General features: G+C 57.4%; 1 protein-coding gene across 3 annotated transcripts in view; it reads left to right on the forward strand.

Moving 5' to 3' along the window:
• PAX7 (paired box 7) overlaps window positions 1-22,225 on the forward strand; it is a 100,918-nt gene that overhangs the window by 43,737 nt on the left and 34,956 nt on the right. For all 3 annotated transcript variants that reach the window (XM_042952360.1, XM_042952361.1, XM_042952363.1), the window contains 3 exons: window positions 8,213-8,412; window positions 14,581-14,746; window positions 16,115-16,311. In XM_042952360.1, the coding sequence (XP_042808294.1) occupies window positions 8,213-8,412; window positions 14,581-14,746; window positions 16,115-16,311 (563 nt within the window). The remainder of the gene's footprint in view (window positions 1-8,212; window positions 8,413-14,580; window positions 14,747-16,114; window positions 16,312-22,225) is intronic.

The following is a 22,225-nucleotide window of genomic DNA, read 5'->3' on the forward strand; positions in this document are numbered from 1 at the left end:
GAATCTGGAGGCGGGCGGGGGGTGGTTCGATGGATGAAGGGGGGCAGGGGCCGGGGGTCCTGAGCCATTTACCCTCTCTGCCTCCTTTGATGACTTTGCAACTGTCTGCAACCCCTCTGTGCCTCCCAGAGTTCCAGCAGTGAGGAGGGGTGAGGGGGTGGCGGGGAGAGAAGGCTGGTGGGGCAGGCTTGACTTCTCAGGCATATGGCCCTTTCACAGCGGCTTTGTGGGGCGCCGACGGGTGGCCTGCCTGCCTTTTCCTCGCCGCGGCCCCAGCTGCTGTTTCCTCTTCGCTGACCTTGAGCCCTCAAGCCGGGCCTCCCCGGGCCCAGCTTCCTGAGGGCCTGTCTCCTTCGCTGGCCCTTCGTGCCTGCCAGCCCTTGTATCCGAGCCCGCTGCACCCCTCTCCTCTGCGGGCACCACCGGCATCTGGGACGGCCTCCCCTGGGGAAAGAGGGTGCGGGCGGTCTGTGGGCGTGCTGGGGTTTGTGCGGAGCGCTCGCCATAGGAGAACAAGGGAGGGACCGCCGTTCACGCAGTCGTTGGTTCATACACGCATTCCTTCCTTGCCTTTGTGTTTCGTGCCACGCAAACGTGCTTGCCTCTGGAGGGTACGGAGGTAGATGAAGTTCTCGTCGTTTGCAGACACCCGTGGTGACAGCCGTGATAGCGACAATAACAGCTCGCGTACATTGAGCGCTTACTGTATACCTGGCACCATTTTAAACCCTTGTCTTGGGGCAAGTCATGTAACCTTCACGCCCGACGCCTCTGTTCCTACTTTCCTCGCTTTACAGATGAGGAAACTGGCCCAGAGGAGGGGGCGTGGCCTTCCTCAGTTGATCCTTGGGACAAAGGCACCGTGTGGTATGTTTTGAGGCTCCCACGCGGGCAGCCGCACCAGCACCCTGAGAAGCAGAGGCGCACGGAGTTCTTATTCCTGGGGCTGGACGGGGAGATGGAGATTCCAAGGGGACACGTGACATGCTCAGGGTCACACAGCAGGTCAAGGCGTGAGTCTGGAGGGCCAGGCCCACCCCCACCCCACCCCCCGCCCCCGGGCCCCAGGCTCTCCGAATGAGAAGAGAGACCGGGCCTGGAGGTACAGCTGCTCAGACGGGTGCCCCTGCATCCCACCACTGTCGCATTTTAGCAATGACGAAAGTGAGGCTCCGATGTTCAACAACGCGCCCAGCACCTGTAGCTTGTTGGAGGCAGATCCCGAACGCAAGCTCAGGCCCATCCGACCTCCCAGCTTCTGTCCCGGCTGCCCGCCAGTGTCTGCCCGTGGCTGCCTGGCCACACTCTGTAAGATGGGACCCAGTTGGGGCACCTGGGTGGCTCAGTCGGTTGAGCGTCCGACTTTGGCCCAGGTCATGATCTCTCGGTTTGTGAGTGCGAGCCCCTCGTCGGGCTCTGTGCTAGCAGCTCGGAGCCTGGAGCCTGCTTCGGATTCTGTGTCTCCCTCTCTCTATCCCTCTCCCACTCATGCTCTCTCTCTGTGTCTCTCTCTCTCTCAAAAATGAATAAACATTAAAAAAAAAGAGATGGGACCCAGTTGTTAGGCTTCCTTTAAGGTTCTGACCTAGTGAGCTCTGTTCTCTGCTCAGCACCAAGCATTGCTTTTCCTGGCCTTACAGGAGGCTGGTGAGTAAACGACAGAAATAGCCCAGCAAAGAGATACAGGAAAACTGTGATTATTTTCAAGATTGTCTTCAAATCCCAGGAAGAGAGTTAAAGGGGATGGTGAGCTGAGACCCTCCTAAGTGTCTTTTTTTTTTTTTTTCAATTTTTTTTTGACGCTTTATTTACTTTTGAGACAGGGAGAGGCAGAGCATGAACAGGGGAGGGTCAGAGACAGGGAGACACAGAATCTGAAACAGGCTCCAGGCTCTGAGCTGTCAGCACAGAGCCCGACACGGGGCTCGAACTCACGGACCGTGAGATCATGACCTGAGCCGAAGTCGGCCGCTTAACCGACTGAGCCACCCAGGCGCCCCCCTCCTAAGTGTCTTAAAATGTCCTGCCTTCTCCCCTCCCCTACTCCACAGCTGCTGTCCCCTTCCAGAACTCCCCATTTGCTTCATATGACGCCAACAGGTTAAAGAGACCGAGTTGAAAGGACCCTTGTGACGTCGTTAGTTTCAACCTCCTGCCTTAACAGGGACACCTTAGTTTTGAATTCTCTGCACCCAGATAGTTGCAGCCCTCCAGAAACCCTCCCTTCTCTCTCACATGTGACTTGTGCTTGGTTCACGGTTCCATGCAGAAAGAGTTGTGGTTGCATCATGAGAAAATGTGGCTCTGAATTCTGGCAGTTTAACTACACAGTACCGTTTCAAACAGTTACTATTTCCTTTTTCCTTGATAGGCCCCTTCTTAGCAGGGATGTAGGAAGAGTGCCCTCTAGTGCCTGAGAACAGTACCAGGCCGTTAGCAGAGAAGCGGTGATCAGAGAACACCCCGCGGGGGCCCCACATTTTGTAAATGCAAATTATATACCTGCAGTTTCAAGTTAAAAAAAAAAAAGCAGCCTGATGGGGTCGGATAGGGACGCTCCTGGAGAAAGAAACGTTTTGTCAGGTTTAGGTGGTGAACCTAAACTCTCACTAATACAGTGAGAGTTGGGAGAGTGAAGTCGGGCCCGTTGACTCGTTGGTGAGAAATAGCGTAGGACGTGGAGTCAGACGGAAACCCCCCCACCTCTCCGGTGCCTCCCAGCCCCCCCCCCGCCCACCACCGAGGGGGCCTCCCAGAAAGCAGGACTGAAGCGTGGACGGTTTTGCTGAGCCCCAGCAATGAGCGCACAGAGATGGCTGTGTCAGAGCCAGATGGCGGAGAGCGAGCTCGGAAGGCTTTCCAAGCTGATCAGAAAGGCCGAGGAGCAGTGAAAGCTAGCATTGGCTGAGCGCTGCTGTCCCTGACACGGTTTCCTGTGCCTTCGTATGCTCATTTATTTACTCGTTCGTTCGTTCATGCAACAGATATTTGGGTGGCCACTTTGTGCCAAGCACTGGGTATTTATCACTGAACAAAAAAAGATGAAACCGCCCAGCCTCATGGAGCTCTAATTACGGCCAGGACAATGCGGGGAGGGCCATAAAATAGAAGAGTTAGCCTATCTAATTGTGATAGGTGTGGTGGAAAAATACAAAGCAAGGAAGGGGGGAGGGCGTCCCTAACATCATCCGTATTTTACATGTGCAGAATCCACAGAATCTGGGCAAACTGCACCAGGAGCCTGTGCTCTTAAATAGCCCGCTCTACATTGGCCTGGTCACCTGCTCACTGCAGGGGGGGGGGCATGGGGAGGGTGCTGCAAGCAGAGGGCACAGCCTATGCAAAGGCCTGTGGTTGCTGGAGTCCAGGGAATGAGGAAGAGGGCATACAGGGGCGGGGCAGGGTGGGTTCGGAGCCAACAGGGATTCTGATGGCCCCGGCCCTGGTGCTGGGCTGGTTGCATGGGAGGCGTTGCCGACAGAGGAAGAGGGTGTGGAGGAAGAGGGCCGGGCCTTCGATCCGGACACCTGGGCGGCAGTGCTGGATGGGCGCCTAAGACAAGTTGGGGCACTCGTGGTGGACAGGAGGGGCTCACTTCCGGGGAGCTTTCACGCGGGGTCCGAGCGAGCCCTGCCCCTCGGCCCAGCCGGGTTGCCCGGCCCTTGTGTGCGGCCGGGCTCCCGCAGACGTTCCCAGCCTCACGCACCGCACGGCACGCCGGTTACAGCTGAGCGGTTCTGCGAAGGGGCCGGGAGGGCTCCCACCATGGCCCTGGCTCGCCGGGCCCCCAGCTGAGCTGTAAATGACTTTTCCATTTTCCGAGACCTGCGCCCAGGCCTGTTTGGTATTCAGGGACGCCGGGCCCACACTCGCCAGCTCTCAGCTCTGCCCGAATTACTTGATTAAAACGCATATCAACTATTATGTGATTCGTTTCTCTGCCGCAGCTCGAGCCGGGCCTCTGTTAAAACTGTAATAAAGGCTGAGTTTGGAGGCAGCGGGGGGGGGGGGGGGGGGGGGGCGAAGGAGCAGGGGTGGGAGGGCGTCTCTGGGTCGGGGGAGGGGGTCGGGGGGAGCTGAGAGAAGGACCCCCGACCTCAAGGCCACTGCTGGCTTCCTCGAATCTAGATGACAGGGACCTGCAGACGGTCAGCTCCCCTCCTGCCTCCTGAGAAAGTCGGTAGGTGTAGCAGTTGTGACCATCTCATTTCCCGTCTTTTCCTCTGGCAGAAGGGACAGCAGGGAATGTTTGGGGGTGAGGGCAGAGAGCAAGCCGCGTTGGCTTTCGCGCCCAGAAATGGAATTCTCCATCGCCTGGGAGTTCTCTGTTGCAAAGCTGGCTCTCGCTAGGCTGTGAGTCCCGAGTCCTGGGTTTTCTTCGCAGCCTCCCTGCCCCTGGGCTCCGCTGACCATCTGAAAATGGGGCTGATACTGCCTGCTGGGCCCTCCACGGTTATTGGGAGAGTCTGGAGTGGGGACAGTGACAGAGCTTGGAAACCGTAGGGTGTGGCACACGCGCGTAGGGTGGTGACCGCTGCCGTGTGTCGGGGGCCAAAGGAACTTTGTAATTGTACTGCCAGGCCCTGTTCGTCTAAGACGCCCTTATTGAGCACCTGCTGTGTCCCAGGCGTAGGCTCTGCTCCGTGCAGGGATCTCCCAGTCCAGTCGGACCGAGAGACCCATAGACAGGCAGGTTGGGTGTCCCCCGATGAGCTTTGAGAGCCCGAGAGTGGGCGTGCAGACCGGCCTGGACATGAATTGCGTTGTGCTGGGTAAGCGGGAGCGAGCCCAGTGGAAGGGGGTGTGGTGTTCCAGGTAGAGGAAGCTCATGGTCAAAGTCAAAGGCATGGAGGTCTGAGACAGCCCCGGCTTGGCCGTTTAAGGGTGCCAGGAGCTGGCCAGGGAACCTCGTGGAGTGACAGGGTGGGCCTGAGCACGTGGGCAGGGCTGACAGTGGGGGGTTTGGGGGGGGGGCGCCTCACTGGCCTTGCTGAGGCTTCCGGAGTCATCCTCTGTGGGAGATGGCAAGCTTGGAAGGAGAGGAAGAGGCTGAAGGAGAAGCCGTGGAAGATGCTCCCCGGTGACTCTCTACCCACGTCCATCCACCTCGCCTAGGCTGGCCTCTGTCCTGAGCGGACCTCAGTCCTGCCCACCCTTAAGCTTTGACAAACCAGATGGCTCCTGTCACCCTTCCTGTCCCTCATTCATTCTGTTCTCAGGGGGCTCTGAGGCTCTTTCAAGTCCTGTCGCTGTCTTGTGTTCTGTGCCTGTCCTGGCCCCAGTTCCTAAGGAAGCAGGGTTTCCTTCAGTAGACTGGGAAATCCCCAGAATGGGGATGGTACCTCCTCCATCAGATTGGGAACTTCCTAAAACAGAGGCTGTTTTTCCCCCAGAAGATTGGGAGGTGGGGCTGTTTCTTCCCTGCTCAGGATTGGACTCCCCACGTCCCTAAGCAGAAACCAGGAACCCAGAGAGAAGGTCCGTCGCCATATCCCTCTGTCTTGGGGCTATCCCCACACCTGTATGGGCTCTGTCCCACCCCCTTCGGGACCTTTCCATCTCACAGCTGTGTGGGGGGAGGGCAGGAGCTGCTGCTGGCCAGGAGGCTGCCCCCCCACCCCCACCCCAAATCCAGCCTGTGTCTAATGAACGTGCTTCACGTCCACTCTGCCCACGTGGCCCCCTTCCCGGTGCCCCTCTGGGTTATGCAGTGCATTTCGGGATTGAATCCCTGGGACTGGATGTATTTGGCTCTGAGCCCCAGCTGTGCTGGGGAAGGCGCCCCAGGATGCCTACTGTGCCCCCACAGCCTCCTCTCAGTGACGGGAAGCTGGGCAGCCGGGAAAGGAGAGAGGAAGGGGTTAGATCTGACCCCAGGTCTCTGCCTTTAGGGATGAGTAATGAAGGGAGGGCTTCCCTGCCACTGGTTCCCTTGTCCTGTGGCGTCACGATCAAAGGCAACCTGGTAGTGACCAATCAAAAGCACAGACGACTGCCCAATGGCCAAGAGAGCAGGATGGAAGGGAGGGGACCTGGGGCAGAGGAGCGTTGCTCAAGACCGGATGACGTCCCAGCTGTGGATGGAGCCCCATGACAACGTTGCCCATCGTGCACTTTGCCGTGCCAGGCTTTTGTACATGCTCTTCCCGCAGCCTGGGATGCCTGTCCCCTCACCTAACATCTAAGAGGCCATATGCGGTGTTTGGGGGAAGGAGGGTGTCCCTTGTGGGCGAGGCCTACCCCTATTCGGATAACAGACGTTTAAAGCAGTTGAGCAAGGACGGCGTGGGGGCAGGCAACAGGAGAGCAGGAGGCCGGTGTGCCCCTTTCCTGAGAGACTCTGGGCAGGTCACGCTGCTTGTCGGTGACTCAGTTTCCCCCATCTGCAGTGGGCTCACATGATCTCTGAGGCTCTTCCTGCTTGACTCCGGCTGAACGCCGTGAGCACAGTGTCCCCAGCCCGGGCGCAGCACTGTCGCTCCGGTGACCGCGTGGACGACGAACCATGAAGTGCTTCCAGAAATTCCCAAAATGGGATGCTAGGCGAGGGGGAGGGAGAACTGAAGGCAAAAGAGGAAAGAGAGAGAAAGCAGGAGTGGGAGGAAGGTCACACTGACCGCCTACTTCCTCTTTCCCTCTCCCTTCCTTGGTCTCCTCTTCTCCCGGCCCTCCTCTGTGCTCCCCGTAGTCCCCCAGGGTCCACGGAGGGTGCAGATCCAGAGCCCCGGCCAGGCCACTCCTTGCTGGCATTCCCTCTGCTGGACCAAGATGGGTAAGAGGCACAGGACTGATGGAGTCGGGAAGCCAATTCAGTCCCCAGGGTGTCTTCAGCTCAGAGGCCAAGGAGCTCGACCAAGCCCTTCCTGCAACCTCTCTAGCCTGGACCTGGGGTAGGCAGATTGCTGGCCTGATGGCCCCGTCCAGGGATGAGAAGTAAGCTGGCCGCAGACTCCTGGGCTCTCTCTGCACAGGAAGCAAAGGCTTTTCTCCATCCCCAGGCTCCTGGGTGGAAATCAGTGGGGACTCTCAGGTAGGGGCCATGGTCACAACCAAGGTCATCAGGTAAGGTCTCTTCCAGCCTGAAGGGTTACTCAGAGATCCTGAAGCAACCCAGGAAGGGCCTGTGTACACAAGTCACATAGTCCAAACGCTTCATGTTATAAATGGGGGAAACTGAAGCCCAAGGAGGGAAGGTAGCCTTCTTAGGGTCACGGTTCTGGGCGTTTAGGGGCAGAACCAGGTATGGAATCTAAGCTGCCTGACTGCCAGCCCTAAGCACGTGCATTTGCTCTGTCTCCCTCCCTCCCTTTCTCCTGGCCCTCCTCCTTTCATTTTTGCTGTATTTTCCTTGAAAACAATAGCATTGCTGCTTAAATGGTCATTATTTTATTTATTTATTTATTTAGATTTTATTTATTTTTGAGAGAGACAGAGACAGAATGCGAATGGGTTAGGGGCAGAGAGAGGGAGCCACAGAATCCGAAGCAGGCTCCAGGCTCCGAGCCGTCAGCCCAGAGCCCGACGAGGGGCTCGAACTCACGAGCTGTGAGATAATGACCTGAGCCGAAGTCAGATGCTCCACCGATGGAGCCACTCGGGCGCCCCTAAATGGTCATCATTTTAAAAATACTAACTATAAACAAGTGTAAAGAAAAAAAAACCAGACAAACAAACAAAAGCTCTGTCACCCTGAAGGTTAACGTTTGTTAATCTTTTGAGCACGGTGTTCCGGAATGTGTCATGCGTGCTTTTTCCGAAAGCGGGATCCGTCTTTGCACGCCGGTTGGTGCCTCGCCTTTTCCTTAGAGTCAGGTGTATGGAGGTATCGCTAACGCGCAGCCAACTTCTCCCATTTTGGAGAATATCGTTCTAGGAATTTCAGCAAAGGTATTTCGTCACGAAACTACCCTGAGTCTTTGGTCATAGACATCCTTCTCTGTCAGTGGAACTAACCTAAATACCCAACGGTAGGGGATTAAAAAAAAAAAAAAAAATTTAGTTGTGCCAGGAAGTGTTTAACCAATCCCCTCGGGTTGGGCACGGAGGTTGCTTCCCCCGCTTCACCGTGATGAGCAGAGCTGCGGGGAACATACTTGCCCTCGTGCTCAGGAGGGGTCTGGCTGTCCGCGCGGCAGGGGTCGGAAGGCGGGCACGTGGCGCTACTCCGTCTCCCTAGGCCCTCACCCTCTCCCTCCCTCTCGCCTGCCTGCAGGGAACCGGCTGGACGAGGGCTCGGACGTGGAGTCGGAACCTGACCTCCCTCTGAAGCGCAAGCAGCGTCGAAGTCGGACCACATTCACGGCCGAGCAGCTCGAAGAGCTGGAGAAGGCCTTCGAGAGGACTCACTACCCGGACATCTACACCCGCGAGGAGCTGGCGCAGAGGACCAAGCTGACGGAGGCGCGTGTCCAGGTGAGGCGGCGCCTCGGGTGTTGGCGGGCATATCGAAGAGGCGGGAACGGAGGGGGTTGGAGGTGTGGCCGGGGTCCCAGGGTTTAGGGGGCCCCCAGGGGGTTCTGCAGCAGGTGGTCCGGGGACCTTGTAGACGAGGAATGCCCCTGGCGCTTGATGCAGACTAAGCAGGCAGCAAGCGTCGGTTGACCGGCTGGGCCAGCGGTGGGCAGCCCTGGGCGGCCAGGAGCTGCAGGGAGGTCCTGCTGGAGAGCAGTCATCCCTTCCGAGATGAGCCAGAGGACAGGGCTCAGGAAGCACAAAAGTCTCCAAATCTCCGATGAGGGGAGGAAGTGATTAGGAGGAAATTTTCTGAAGGGCCCGGCTTCTTAGGACAGGTAATGAGTTTCCCATCACAGGAAGCATGTGAGCACACTGGGCAGGCTTGTTCCTGATGGGTTGGAAGCATCAGAGGAAGGATGGGCAGACCTCGGATGCCCCCATCCACACCCTCAAGGGGGTGGGTCCTCATCGGCGGGGCTGGGGGGAAGGGAGGGCGGCGAAAGCAGCACCTGCCTGGGCTCACAGGCCCTCACCTGCCACCTGGCCCCAGCGGGGGAGGGAATGGCCTCCTCTCCCCAGGTCGGGGAGGAAGTGAGAGAGGGTCATGATGGCTAGCTCCTGGGGGAATGCGTTTCCGGCCTGTCTTCCTCATAAACGGGGGAGGCGGGTCTGCGGGAGGGGCCACCCCAGACTGCTCACTGGGCACTTCCAGCGGGGACCCCGGCTTTGCTAGGCGCCCACCTTGCCCCAGCCCTCCTCACGCGTGGCCCGGCGGAACGTCAGGCCACCTTGTCAGGCAGGTCACCTCTAGGCAGGCCGCAGGTGCAGAAGCAACAGGCCTAGAGAAGCGGCAGAGCTCGGCTGGGGCTGAGCTGGGCCGGAACTCGGGCCTGGCAGGTACCAAAGCCAAGGTCTTTCCATGCGGAAGGAAGAAGCTGCCTCAGAGCCGGGGACCTGAAAGCCGTGGCAACTGGCACTTAAACGCTCCAGGAACCGGTGTACCTCCCTCCGCCCTCCCCACCCCCACTGCTGGAGCGGGGGGTCCTTGGCTGCCTTTGAGGGAGACCCCGAGGGGAAGGGGGCAGGCGGCAGCAGCCAGCTTGTCTCATTCTCTCCCCTCCTCTCCAGGGTGATATCTGAGCCTGGCCTGGGCTCCGGGCCTCCCTCCCCCCCGCTCTGATCGTCCTGCAGCTGTTCTCCTGGGCACATTCCTGGGTGCTTTCTCATTCCCACGTCTGGCGGCCGCGGCTGCTTCCCATCACCTTGAAGCCTGACCGCTCCTTGTAAAATTTCCTGGCTGTCAGGGCAGTGCTTTTATTGGCCCAGGGGACCCAGAAACAGGTGTCACTCAAGGTCCAAGGAGGGAGGGGGGCTGGGAACAGGGGGAGCAGCCAGAGGCCGGGCAGACCCACAGTGTGGGGGCCCAGGCAGCCTCCTGCACATGCTGACTCCCGTAACATCCTGTGGGCTCCTCCAGGGTGGTGAGGGTGCCCAACCTTGGCCTGAGAACTTAGCGTGATCCCAGCAGAGGAGGGATCGATTATACGTTGGGCTTTTAACAAATGACCAAAGCTGACCAAAGACATCAAGACCAGGATGATAGAACATTTGGCCCAGAGAAGCGATTTGGAGGACGGGGCTGCTCTAAGAGGCCCCGGAGGGTGGGACCAGGGCCAGTCGGGGAACGTCCCCAGGCCTACACAAAGGTCTGCAGGGACTGGGAACCACAGGCCTAGGTTTCCCTTGGTCTCTGTATCACCTTCAATAGATCTGTTTCCTTTCTTGAGACTTAGCTTCTCATCTATAAGTAAAGGAATGGAACTAAATGGTCACTGCGGCTCCTTAAAGTTCTAGGATCCTCACTTATTTTTTTTTCATTTTCTTTTGATGTTTTGTTAATTTTTGAGAGAGAGCGAGAGAGACAGGGTGCAGGCGGGAGGAGCAGAGACAGAGGGAGACACAGATTCCGAAGCAGGCTCCAGGCTCCGAGCTGTCAGCACGCGGGGCTTGAACTCACGAACCGTGAGGTCGTGACTTGAGCCGAAGTCGGACCCTTGACCGACTGAGCCACCCAGGCGCCCCTAGGAATTTTGTTTATTGACAATCAGAGCTGCCTTGTGAGGTGATGAGATCCCCATTCCTGGAAGTGTGTAAGGCAAAATACAGTGTGCCATCAACCAGAAACCCTAGTTTCTTCTGCTAGGGTTCCTGCCGTGGACGGTAGGGCAGAGACCTCCAAGCCTCCCGAGCAATGGATCTGAGGTCTCGGGTGTCGGATTCTAAAAGTCCGTGATGCTGGGATTCCGCAGTCCTGAGACGTCTCGTGTCAGTGGCCCGGGGAGATGGTGAAGGGGTCCCGAGTGGGCTCAGAGCCAGACGCTGAGGTGTGAATCCCAGCCCCAGCACTTACACCTGCAGCCTCAGTTTCCTTATCTGCAAAGTGGAGGGGACAGGAAGAGTCTACCCTGTTCTAAGGACAAATGCTTACCTGTGGTTTTTTAACCACACGCTCCGCATTAGGAGGTGCCTGGCACACAGGAGCTCCAGAAGTAGGGTACATTCTTAGTAAAACTCCACCTGCTCTTTCCAATCCTGGCCACCCTGGAAACCCCCAGTTCGTTCAGCTGGCACTCATTTATTGAGCACCTACTGTGTGCCGACGCTGTAGCGGGCCCCGGGGAGTCAGCAGACAGAAACCGCTGTCACGGAGCTGACACGCGCATGAACAAGGACACAGGTAAACGTGTCAGGCGGGGTTCCAGTAACTCAAATGCGTTGCCTCCCTCTGGCTCTGCTCCAGCCCTGCTTTTGAAGCCTGCAGGGTGATACTTGGCATCCCTAGTGTCCGGGGGAGACACCGTGTCTCAGCTGGCGGGAAGCCACCAGGAAGGGTGGGAGAGGGGGCATCAGGCAGGAGGACGCGTGCCTGGGGACCAGTAACCTTTCTCTGGGGGAGCCTTCACTCCTGAATAGCGAGGGGCCAAGCCCGACCTTGTATCCGTCTTCCTCGGAGGTGGACAGATCCGCTGTGTCCCAAGTACCGAGATCTCTGAGCCTGTGTGTTTCCCCCAGAAGCAGAAGCCTCCCTGAGAGGAATCCCATTTGAGAAGCAGTGGAGGGACTCATCACTAATTAACAACTTGGACTGGACCTTTCCCTCACAGTAGATAACGCTTACGGGACACTTCTCATTTGCGGGGCACGATGCTCAGTGTTCCACATACACGGTCACTGTCATCCTCCCCACGACCTTAGGAGGCAGGTATGATCAGTCTCTCCATTTCCAGCTGAGAAAACCTGAGGGAAGAAATTTCCTAGACAGTTAATCAGCAGTGCCGGGACTTGAACCCAAGTCTGCCCGTCATGTTCTTTTCTTCTGTGCTCCGTGGAGAGAAGGACCAGATGGAATGTTCAGCCCCGTAAACAGCTGCTTCCTATGGCATCGTGTTCCCAGTGCTGGGTGTTGTGGGAAGGATCAAAAGTGGATAATAAAACTCAGCGTCTGCTTTCAAAGAACTCAGCCCTGATCAGGGGTTCTGGTGCAGGGGTGTGTCTGTGTGTGTGGGGGGGGGGTGAGGGCGGAGGGGGTGATGGGGCTTACCCCTGTCCCTCCTGGAGCCTCCAGGCCCCCCTCTGTGAATGGGCAGCTTACACTGGATGCCAGCTAAGAGCTCGGCCATCAGAGAGTCCCCACCAGAATGATGGTTGTAGATGTTGTTCTAAGCGCTTGGCCTGTGTTAAGTCACTTGAGGTCCCGGGAGGCAGTGGTTCTCTGCCTTGTCTGTTGTGTGCCCGGGGCACAGGGCAGCTTGAGGGCTAGGACAGTCCCGTCCATCTCTCTATCCTTCACATCTCGCTTGGCATAGAGCACAGTCCCAGTAAAGGTTCGTGATGAGAAGGAGGGAAGTAAGGAAGGAGGGAAAGAGAAGGAAAGGATAGGGAAGGACGAAAGGGGAAGAACTTTTCCAACTCTCTTTGGTATTCTTTTTTTTTTTTAATTTTTAATGTTTCTTTATTTTTGAGACGGAGAGAGACAGAGCATGAACGGGGGAGGGTCAGAGAGAGGGAGACACAGAATCGGAAGCAGGCTCCAGGCTCTGAGCTGTCAGCACAGAGCCCGACGTGGGGCTCAAACTCACGAACCTCGAGATCATGACCTGAGCTGAAGTCCGCCGCCCAACCGACTGAGCCACCCAGGCACCCCTCTCTTTGGTATTCTTTATCCGAGGGAAGGATGACCCACAGGCAGCTGCGATGTGCCAATCGGGAATGGCTCTGACTTCAAGGTTTTTGCTACATATATGTATCATCCGAATCGCTATTTGTTTTTATTTTATTTATTTTATTTTTTTCATCTTTATTTATTTTTGAGAGAGAGACAGAATGTGAGCAGGAGAGGAGCTGAGGGGAGGGAGACACAGAATCAGAAGCAGGCTCCAGGCCCTGAGCTGTCAGCACAGAGCCCGACGCGGGGCTCGAACCCACGAACCGCGAGATCATGACCTGAGCGGAAGTCGGACGCTTAACTGACTGAGCCACCCCGGCGCCCCCAAATCAATATATTTTAAAATAAAAGTGTCTCTCACTGTCACATAAGCAGGCAGCTGGAAACACACATCAGGGAAGACTAAACAACATTGATGGGGGACTTGCTGGAAAACATCAGCTGCGGAAGCGCTTTTCTGTGTGTTCAAGAGGAAGCTCAGCACGGGTGTCAGTGAGGCACCGAGGATAAGTTAGCACCAAGCCCGGACCTTGTCTTCCACATGCCCAGAAGGCCCGGAGGAGGAGTGGAAGGGCTCAGGGTTACTGAATGTCTGTGTCACTGCCATCTGGGATGTCCCTCCCTTGTAGAAGGAGGAAACGTTGAATGGGAACAAAAATGTGCCCCACACCCTCTCCCAGAAGCGGGGAGCGAGGAAACACTGCCCATTCCCCGCCAGTTCAGAAGCCCCTCGGTCAGGACACCCCTGGGGAAGCCCTCCGTGCCCTGGGGAGTGGGGAGAAGCGGGGGCCACAATTTCATTCCAGAGCCAGTTGTCGCTCCTGACCGGACTGCCTTGTCTCCTTGCTCTGTGCACCCTAAACGAGTCAGAGCCGGCTGCGCTGTTCGTCCAGCTCAGAAAGCTAAATGCGGCTTCTCTCCTCCAGAAGGATCTGGAAGACAAAAGACACCAGGGGCACAGAAGCACCCCTCCACTCAGCGGAGGCTGGACAGGTGGGGGGAGGATCTTAAGTGATCCTGTGCTGCTGAAGGTTGGAGGGGACCCCACCAGGAGGGGCTCCCATCTGAGCTTTGTCGCATCGGCCCTGGCAAAGATACACCAGAGCAAGCTCTGTATTTCCTCGTTCTCTCGTTCATCCGTTCATTCCTTCCTTCATTCATTCAACAAGTATTCCGTGTAGATGCAGGAGTTGGCTGCAGGAAGAGGTCTGGCTTAGAGGGAATGGCATATGCAAAGCCCATATGCTTTCCCATAAGCCTTTTCCTCCTTTTCTGGACCAGAGCTCGTTGCAAAATCCAGACAAGTGACTTCTAGAAAGTCAGACTGATTGAAGTTTGAACCTCAGATTCGTTTCAGCTATAGCTGTGTGGCCTCGGGCAAGTTCTTTGACCTCTGTGAGCTTCAGTTTCCCCTTCTGTGAAATGGGAATAGGAGTACACGTCTCCTGGGTCTACTGGGCTGACGTGAGGCACCAGCATGGGGTGGGGGGGGGGCCTGGCGCAGAGGGTGGGAGGGAGCGTGTGTTAAGACAAGGATGGTCGCCCCCCGAGCAGCTGCGGTGGAGAGAACGTTGCACGGAGTCGCCCAGACGTGGCTGTGTCTCCGACCCGCCCCGTTACGTGGACAGGTCACTCACTACCTCTGCCCCTCAGTTTGCTCATCCGTAAAATGGGGAGAACAATAATAATCCCATAATAATCCCTTCGCTGGGTGGTGGTGAGGCCACGATGGGCTCACACCCACGCAAGTGCGCTGCACTCCGTCCCCGGCCGCGGGAAGGCGGGGATTGGACGCGGGCTGGACACAGGGTGACGGCTCGGGGACCAGTGGTAGCCGTGCCTCAGCTCTCCGCCAGGAGCCAGGCTGAGGGATCCCCGCTCTCTGCTCTCCACCCGCCCAGGTCTGGTTCAGTAATCGCCGCGCCCGTTGGCGGAAGCAGGCAGGAGCCAACCAGCTGGCAGCGTTCAACCACCTTCTGCCAGGGGGCTTCCCGCCCACCGGCATGCCCACGCTGCCCCCCTACCAGCTGCCGGACTCCACCTACCCCACCACCACCATCTCCCAAGGTGAGCGCACGAGATTGTCCTGGCACCTCAGCCGCGCCCTGCCCCCCATTCCTCCCTTCCTTAACTTACAAGGAACAATAAGGGCTATTTATTTCTCTAACGTTTATTTATCGTCGAGAACAAGCACAAGCAGGGGAGGGACAGGGAGGGAGGGGGACGCAGGATCTGAAGCGGGCTCCCCGAGCTGTCAGCACAGAGCCCGACGCGGGGCTCGAACTCACGGACCGTGAGATCATGACCTGAGCCGAAGTCGGATGCTCAGCCGACCGAGCCACCCAGCCGCCCCCAAGGGCCATTTTCTTTTTAATGGCTATTTGTTTGCACGTGGACAGACGATTACCACGGGAACAGTGAGTTCCTGCCTTTGAACTTCTTGGTTTTGCCAACAGGCCACAGAGCATCCAGGTGAGGGTTAACAGGTAGCCTTCCCGCACACGTTCAGAACGGAGCTTCTCAAACCGTGAAGTCACATGCGTCTGCTGCGGTCTTATTAAAACGCAGAAGTGACAGACAAGGCTACTATCCCTCCCTGGACCCCTCCCTCCATCCTGTCTTCCCCCTCCTCTCTCCACCCCCCCCCCGCCCCGGGGCACACATTGGGAGCCCCACTACCCGACATCTGACTCATGACGCCCCTGGGGCTCCCTCTTAAAGGGCCGGCAGGCTGGAGTTCTGGAAACTGAGGAGAGAGGCAGGGGATCCTCCCTATGATTCTTTTTCTCCCCTCCCTATAATTCTTGATGAGAAATTGACGATGATGGTCTCATCCCCCGGAAGGCTGCGTGGAGGGGCCCTGACAGAGCAGAACAGCAGCCCAGCAGCCAGGAAGAGAAATGGCAGCTCGGACCCTGGCCCCATCACTCAGTGGCCTTTTCGCCTTGCACGAGTGCCCGGCCCCTCCGAGCCTCGGTTTCCTCATCTGTAAAATGGGAATCCTGTGCCCGCTTCACACCCTTAGACAGTATTTGCAGAAGCACCTGGCCGGTGGTCGGTGCCCCCCAAATGCTGTCGGGGCAGGCCTGGGTAGATTAAGAGAGTCCCCAGTGAGGTCTGACTTTCAGTCTAGAAGACTTTGATTGAGCACCGTGTGCCAAACGCTGTGCGGTGTGGCCGGTGCAGATGCCTGGAGGTTGTCTGGAACGTCGGTTAGCTGTCAGTCGAGCCTTGGCTAGTCCCCGGCGTCCTGTCCAGAAGCCAGCTGGTCCCATCCTGAGTAGCGAGGGGAGGTCCCCTCCGTCCGCTGGATGGCGACGAGGAGGAAGAGGCTCGTGGCTCGCCTTCCACGCGGACGGTTCTTTCCCTGCCCTGGGACGCCCGCCATCTGGGCCGGGGCCACTGGCTCAGGCCCTCTCCTGGGTCTCTCCGCAGACGGGGGCAGCACCGTGCACCGGCCCCAGCCCCTCCCGCCGTCCACCATGCACCAGGGGGGGCTGGCCGCCGCGGCCGCCGACACCGGTTCTGCCTACGGAGCCCGCCACAGCTTCTCCAGCTACTCAGACAGCTTCATGAACCCGGCGGCGTCCTCCAACCACATGAACCCCGTCAGCAACGGCCTGTCTCCCCAGGTAGGTGGCCTCACCAGTCTGGTCCCTGGGAAGCCGCGGGCTCCGGGGCACCGAGAGAGAGAGAGAGAGAGAGAGAGAGAGAGAGAGTTAAAGTGGGAAGCCGGGATGCCCCCGCCACCCTTGCTGGTCAGGACCCTGGGATCCTTTGCCTGGGCTATATCTCCGAGCCACAGGCCCGGGTGACCCTGCGGGCAGGTACGGAGAATGGGTTTCCCTGCTCCTGGCCACCAGAAACAAAAAGCTGTTCCTGGCCCCCCAGAGCTTGTGAGTCCGGCCCCCCACCCACCTCATGGCTGTTCGGTTCACGAAAGTCAGGCATTTTCAGGCAGCGTGTTGGCAGAAGCCTTGTACCGTTTCCTGTGGGATGCTGACTGTGGTTTTGGGGCTTGGTTCTCGAACCAGGAGTCCTTCCTGGATTCCATCCTGTGCTCCACCCATCTCTTGCCTTTCCCCAGGCGTGACCACCGAATGAGAGGCAGGACCGCCTCCTGTTGGTAGAGAGAAACGCGGCTGGGGTTCTAGACTGGGGGCTCTGCTCCCATTGGGTCTTGGAGCTCGTTCCCTCGTGTGTGATTGGTTGCTGGCTGCGTCACTCGTTGCCGGGGCTGTTGGAAGTCGTTGGGGCCACCCTGCGATCCAGTGCACAAGGCATCGCTGAGGCTGATGGTGCTGGCTGGTGGTTTGGGGAGCAGGACGCGGGGATGCTGGCAGTCCTGGTGGCTTTGAGGAGCTGATGGGCTCCCTTCTGTAGCCACAGCGGGTTCTCAAATATCCACGGAGGAAAGGCGGAAATCCAAGGCTGGTTTTGCCCTGCCTCCCACCTTCTGAGTGTGACGCAAGCTTTCCTGAACGGCTCTGGTTCGGTAGGAAGGGTGAAGGCAGGAAGAGGGTTACACCCCAGCTCCGCGGCTCAGGGCGTCGGGGAAGTTAGCATCTCTGAGCCCCGCTTTAGCCCGCGTTGATCTAAAAAGTGATTAAACCGGGTGCTGCTAACCTCCTAAGGAGGGTGTTTGTGCTCAGCTTGCTAACTGGCCGAAACCTTAGCGCAGAGGCTGGCACAACATAGGGGCCGAATAAACGTTAGTCCTCGTGTCAACCCCCCGCCCCCCACAATTGCCAGGACGATACAATCAGTATGAGAACCCTGTTACTTGAAGAAAAAAGGGGGCCAAAGGGAAGGTCCACTACAGCCCCAGGCCACGTCCATCTAGCTTCCTGCTGTTGTCAATAAAGCTTTATTGGAACATAGCCACGCCCGCTTCTTTACAGATGTCTGGCTGCTTTGGGGCTGTAACGCCAGAGCTGAGAAGTTTCAAAACAGATCACGTGGCCCACAAAGTGAAAAATATTTGCTACGTGGCCCTGATAGGGAAAAAAAAAAAAATTGCCAACCCCTGGTCTAAAACCTTCCCGAGGTTTTAATTTTCTGCATGGTTTTGGGTCCGTCGCCGTGTGCCTCCATTAAGTGAGTGTGGTGGAGAGCTAAGTGCATTTTAGTCTCCTCATTTACTTATGGGTAAGATCCCTTCCCCTCTCTGTGCCTCGATTTTCCCCATCCGTGAAATGGGGATGGTACTAAGCCTCTGTCTGGTAGGGTTGTTGAGGATGGGATGAGCTGACGTGCACCAAGTCTTCCCCAGTCCGGGGCAGAGTTGAGCGAGCCGCTGAATGCAGAGCTCCTAACAGTGATGCCCGAGGTCCTCTTGGAGCCCACATTAGGGGCCGGGGCGATGCAGCCCGCAGACCAGAATGCTTTCCCGGTGGAAGCTCGTGGGCCTCTTTGGCGCTCAAGGCCATGACTTCCATGCCATTAGTGCGGAGGATGAAGCGGCTGAGCTGACCTTCCAGAGTCAAGAGGCAGACAGGATCCCAGAGCTGGCTGGGCGGCCGTGGCTGCAGAGACCCGAGGTCTGAGGATGTGGTCCAGGCCTGGCCCCGCGGTATGAAACAGTCTGGAGGAGCCTCGCTTGGAAATCTGAAGAGGGATGTTGAGATTATGCAGGCCAGTCTTCTCGATTCATCTCAACAGGGCCCGGGAGGCGTTGGCCGGGCCAGGGCCCGGAGTCCGGGGCTGACCACTGCTCCTTGCGGCCCACGGGGCTGAAGTTTCTCCCCAAAGTGGCAGTTTTGTCACAGGGCAGACGAGAGACGAGCAAATAGGGGGCGCTTGGCTTCTGGAGCACGATTCAGCGATGAGAGGGATACAGAGCAAGGATGTTTCATGCACCGTTTGGGCCCAGAGGCCAGCCTCGGGGAGGGAGCGAAGACGAGAAAAAAAACCCAGCCATTACTGTAAGCAGCCAGTAGCCCACCCTTCTCCCTGCCCGAGCTGGACGCTCACCTCTCCTCCCAGAGACCCTCGGGAGGCTTTCCTCCACTCCTCAGGCAGAGAGGCTGTCAGGATGTGATGGATTAGGCTGACTCCGGAGACTTGCCCAGAGGTTCCCACCAAAGGTGTGAAGACAGATGGAGGGTCTGACAGGGGCAGAGGGGACCAGGAGGTGAACAGCTGCTGGCAGGGGAGAGGGGGCCGTGCGCAGGGTGGGTGGGAGGGCAGTCCGGGTGCGCTTCTGTCCGTGTGAGCTGCCGGGGTTAAGCTTCGAACACGTCCTGCGGAAGGGGACAGCCAGGGCGGGTGTCTGGGTCTGTACCAAAGCTGCTGGTATTTGTGACTCCCCGTATGCTCCCTCTGCCCTCTGGGCAGGCCAACCACACACCTCCGTGGTCTTGGGAGGGGTGGGGGGGGTACACGCCCCACCAGGACAGACCCGCTTCCCAGGCCCTGCCTCCCCACCGGCAGGGAGGTTCTCCGGAGCTCCCCTGGGTGAGAGGGATGAGATGGGGTCTGTCTGGGCTGGGGACGTCACCCCTCACCGGAGACTGCAGGTCCTTACCACACCCCCCCCCCAGGAGCCTTGGCCTTTGTTCTCACAAAAGCCCAAGGCGATTATTGTGTTGTGGGGGTGGGGGTGAAGTTGGGGCTCTGCGGAGCACCTGCTCCTTGCACTGGTCAGTTTGCTGCTGGCTGGAGAAGTGCCCCCTCCCGGGGCCTGAGCCGGGTCCTTGTCTCCGAGCCATCCCGGGAAGGGGGGCTTGTCAAGGCTCAGAGACTCCACGGAGAGACTGCCTAGCCGAAATCCCCTGGGAAATCCATCTATGCAGATGGCTCTCAGGCTAACAGATACTTACAGAGGGCCTACTACGTGCCAGGCACCGTTCTAGGCACTGCGGATGAATCAGTGAGCATCAAGGATGTCACCGTGCGGAGGTGACAGTGTAACAGGACAGACAGACAATACATAATAGAACGGCAGGCCATGCGGTGTATCTGATATGCTGTTGACAAGGGCAGCTTAACTTGCCAGCCCCTATGACTCAGACTCTGTCCTGAGAGTTTCTTATATGGTAAATACTTGGTAGCAAAGCCAGGCTTCAGCCCTCATCTCTAGAGCCTGAGAACGTAACTAACACTGCCCTCTGTCTCAGAGATGCCCTCTCTCTCTCTCTCTGTCTCTCTCTCTCTCTCTCTTTTTCTTTTTTTTTTGGAGATTGGCTGGCAGTAAAAAAAAAATCCTGTCCCCTTTAGCTCCGCAGAGGGGAAAGCTCATTCAGCCCATGTCATGGATGAGAAAACTGAGGCCAGGACCTCAGGTTAGGGGCCAGTGGGCAGAGTTGAGTCACACGGGCAGAGGCCTCCTGAGAGGTTTAGACAATAATGAGCCCAGCGCCTCAGCCATGTGCAAAGCTCAGCTTTGCAAGATCGGGGGCTCAGCACTCGGTAAGATACCCCCAGCTTTGTGCACGGGGTCCCCGTGAAGAGGTACCAGGAAAACAAATACAGTTTGACCCTTCGACCATGTGAGGATTAGGGGTGCTGAGCCCCCCCCACCCCACAATTGAAAACTCACATATAACTTTTGACTCCCCCTAAAATGTTACTAACAGCCTACTTCCTGTTGATCCAAAGCCTTACTGAGAACATACGCAGTCCATTAACTGCTTATTTTATACGTTCTGTTTCTTCGACCCTGTGTCCTTACAATAAAGCAAGCTAGAGGAAAGGAAACGTTATGAAGAAAAGCCTACGGAAGAGAAAATACACTTGCAGTGCTGTGCTATATTTATTGAAAACCTCCATGTATAACTGGACCCACGCCGTTCAAACCTGTGCTCTTCAAGGGTCAGTGTACTGCCCGTGCGATCTCGTCCCTGATGGCTTGTTGGGGACTTGTTGCAGACCCTCCCGCCCAGCCCGCTCTCGCCCCTTTAGCCCAGGCTGAGGTCCTTGGACACAGCTCTTAGAAAACAACTCAGGACAGCTTAGGACAAGAGGAACCTTTCGTGGTTATGAATTACAGTGAGTAATCTGATGCCCGCCGTGGCTAGGAATCGCACACAGGGCAGGCTGGGAGGCAGGGGTAGTGGGCAGGGAGATAAAGGGGACACCTATATGTAGGTCCCTTAGGATGCCTGCCCTTATAGGATGCTTGCCCTTAAGAATTCCCCGGTCTGATGGGGGAGACGCAGCCACTGCCTTGAGAGGCTCCTGGTCTGGCCGAGGAAGGACTTCGCCCATCCTGAGGAGCCCACAGTCAGACAGAAGAGGAAAACCCCCGTCCTTAGATGCCCTTGTGTGATGGCAGAAGCCAGCGCTGTCCCCGGGGGCTCCCGGTGTGAGGGGAGACAGGCTCAGAAAGTCACTCATGGCCACTGAGCAGTCTGAAGTCCTGAGCCAAGAATCAGGAACACAGTCCCGTCTGGCCAAAGGCTCCGGGCAGGGCATCTGGTGCTGGCAGCTTCTTTAGGGCCCTTGTGGGCGTGTCCCTGGGGTGGGGGTGGGGCGCCCTGGGCCTGAGCTTCCTTCTCCCCCAAACTTTTTCAGTGCAGATTCTAGCAGAGCTGGAAGTGGAAACTTCTGGAAAGCCCAGACAGGGGAGAAAATTGCCCCAAACCGTAGTTAGCTTAGCAGCAGGGCCAGTCCCTAGAGCCCCAGACCCCCAGCGGAGGGCTCCTGCCACTGCTTCACAGGAAGGGGGTGTTTCTTTTTTGCCACCGTGGCTCATTTTGCTCCTTCGTAATGTCCCACATTCATTGTGTCCTTTGCTCCTCGCTGGAGCTTAACAGGAAGGAACCTGTAAAAGGGATTTACATATTTACGATTTCCCCCAACTGAACTAATGAAAAATATTCTCTGAGTGTGCGGTTCATCACACGGCCGCAGTCACAGTAAAACAAGCCTTTTTGTCCTTTTGGGCTCCTTGATGTTCTCTTCTCCTTTCCCTCTTTGGCCCGTTAAGAATTACCTGTGACGGCCAAGGTGGGGTGGATGCTTCCGGAGGGCCGTCACGGACGGGGCCAAATGCTTCGGCTGCTTTCACTCACCGAACCCTGGCCATTATCTTGTGACCTTCGTTTCACAGATGAGGAAACTGACTTGTCCAGGGTCAACTACCTCTCCATCCATCCGTGTGCCTGCCATGTGCCAGGCTCTGCGATAGGTTCTGGAAAGTGGCAGAGCTGGGATTGGAACGGTCTGCCTCCAGAGCCCTCTGTGCTATTCTGTGGTCTCTGGCTGCCCCCCGCCCCCACCCCAGCCCCACCCCCAAGGTCCGTCCTGTGGTCCATCTGGTGAAGCTGAAGTTTGCAGCCACGGGGCATAGTCAGGCTCAGGGTCCAAATCATCCAGTGCGAAGCGTCCCCTTCCTCCTAAAACCGGCAGGAATAAATCTCAAGGCTTTTACTTAATTTCTTGATGAAAAGGGGTCTCCTGAGTGATTTGCCACAGCAGACTTCGCTCCTGGCATCACTTGAGGGCCTCAGGGGACCCAACCCAGCAAGGAAAGGCACTCCATCCGCTGAATACCTGCCGAGGGCCAGATCCCACGGAAGCGTGTGGGCTCTGTGAAGTCATTCA

The sequence above is a fragment of the Panthera leo genome, chromosome C1, assembly GCF_018350215.1.
Source record: "Panthera leo isolate Ple1 chromosome C1, P.leo_Ple1_pat1.1, whole genome shotgun sequence".
NCBI lineage: Eukaryota > Metazoa > Chordata > Mammalia > Carnivora > Felidae > Panthera > Panthera leo.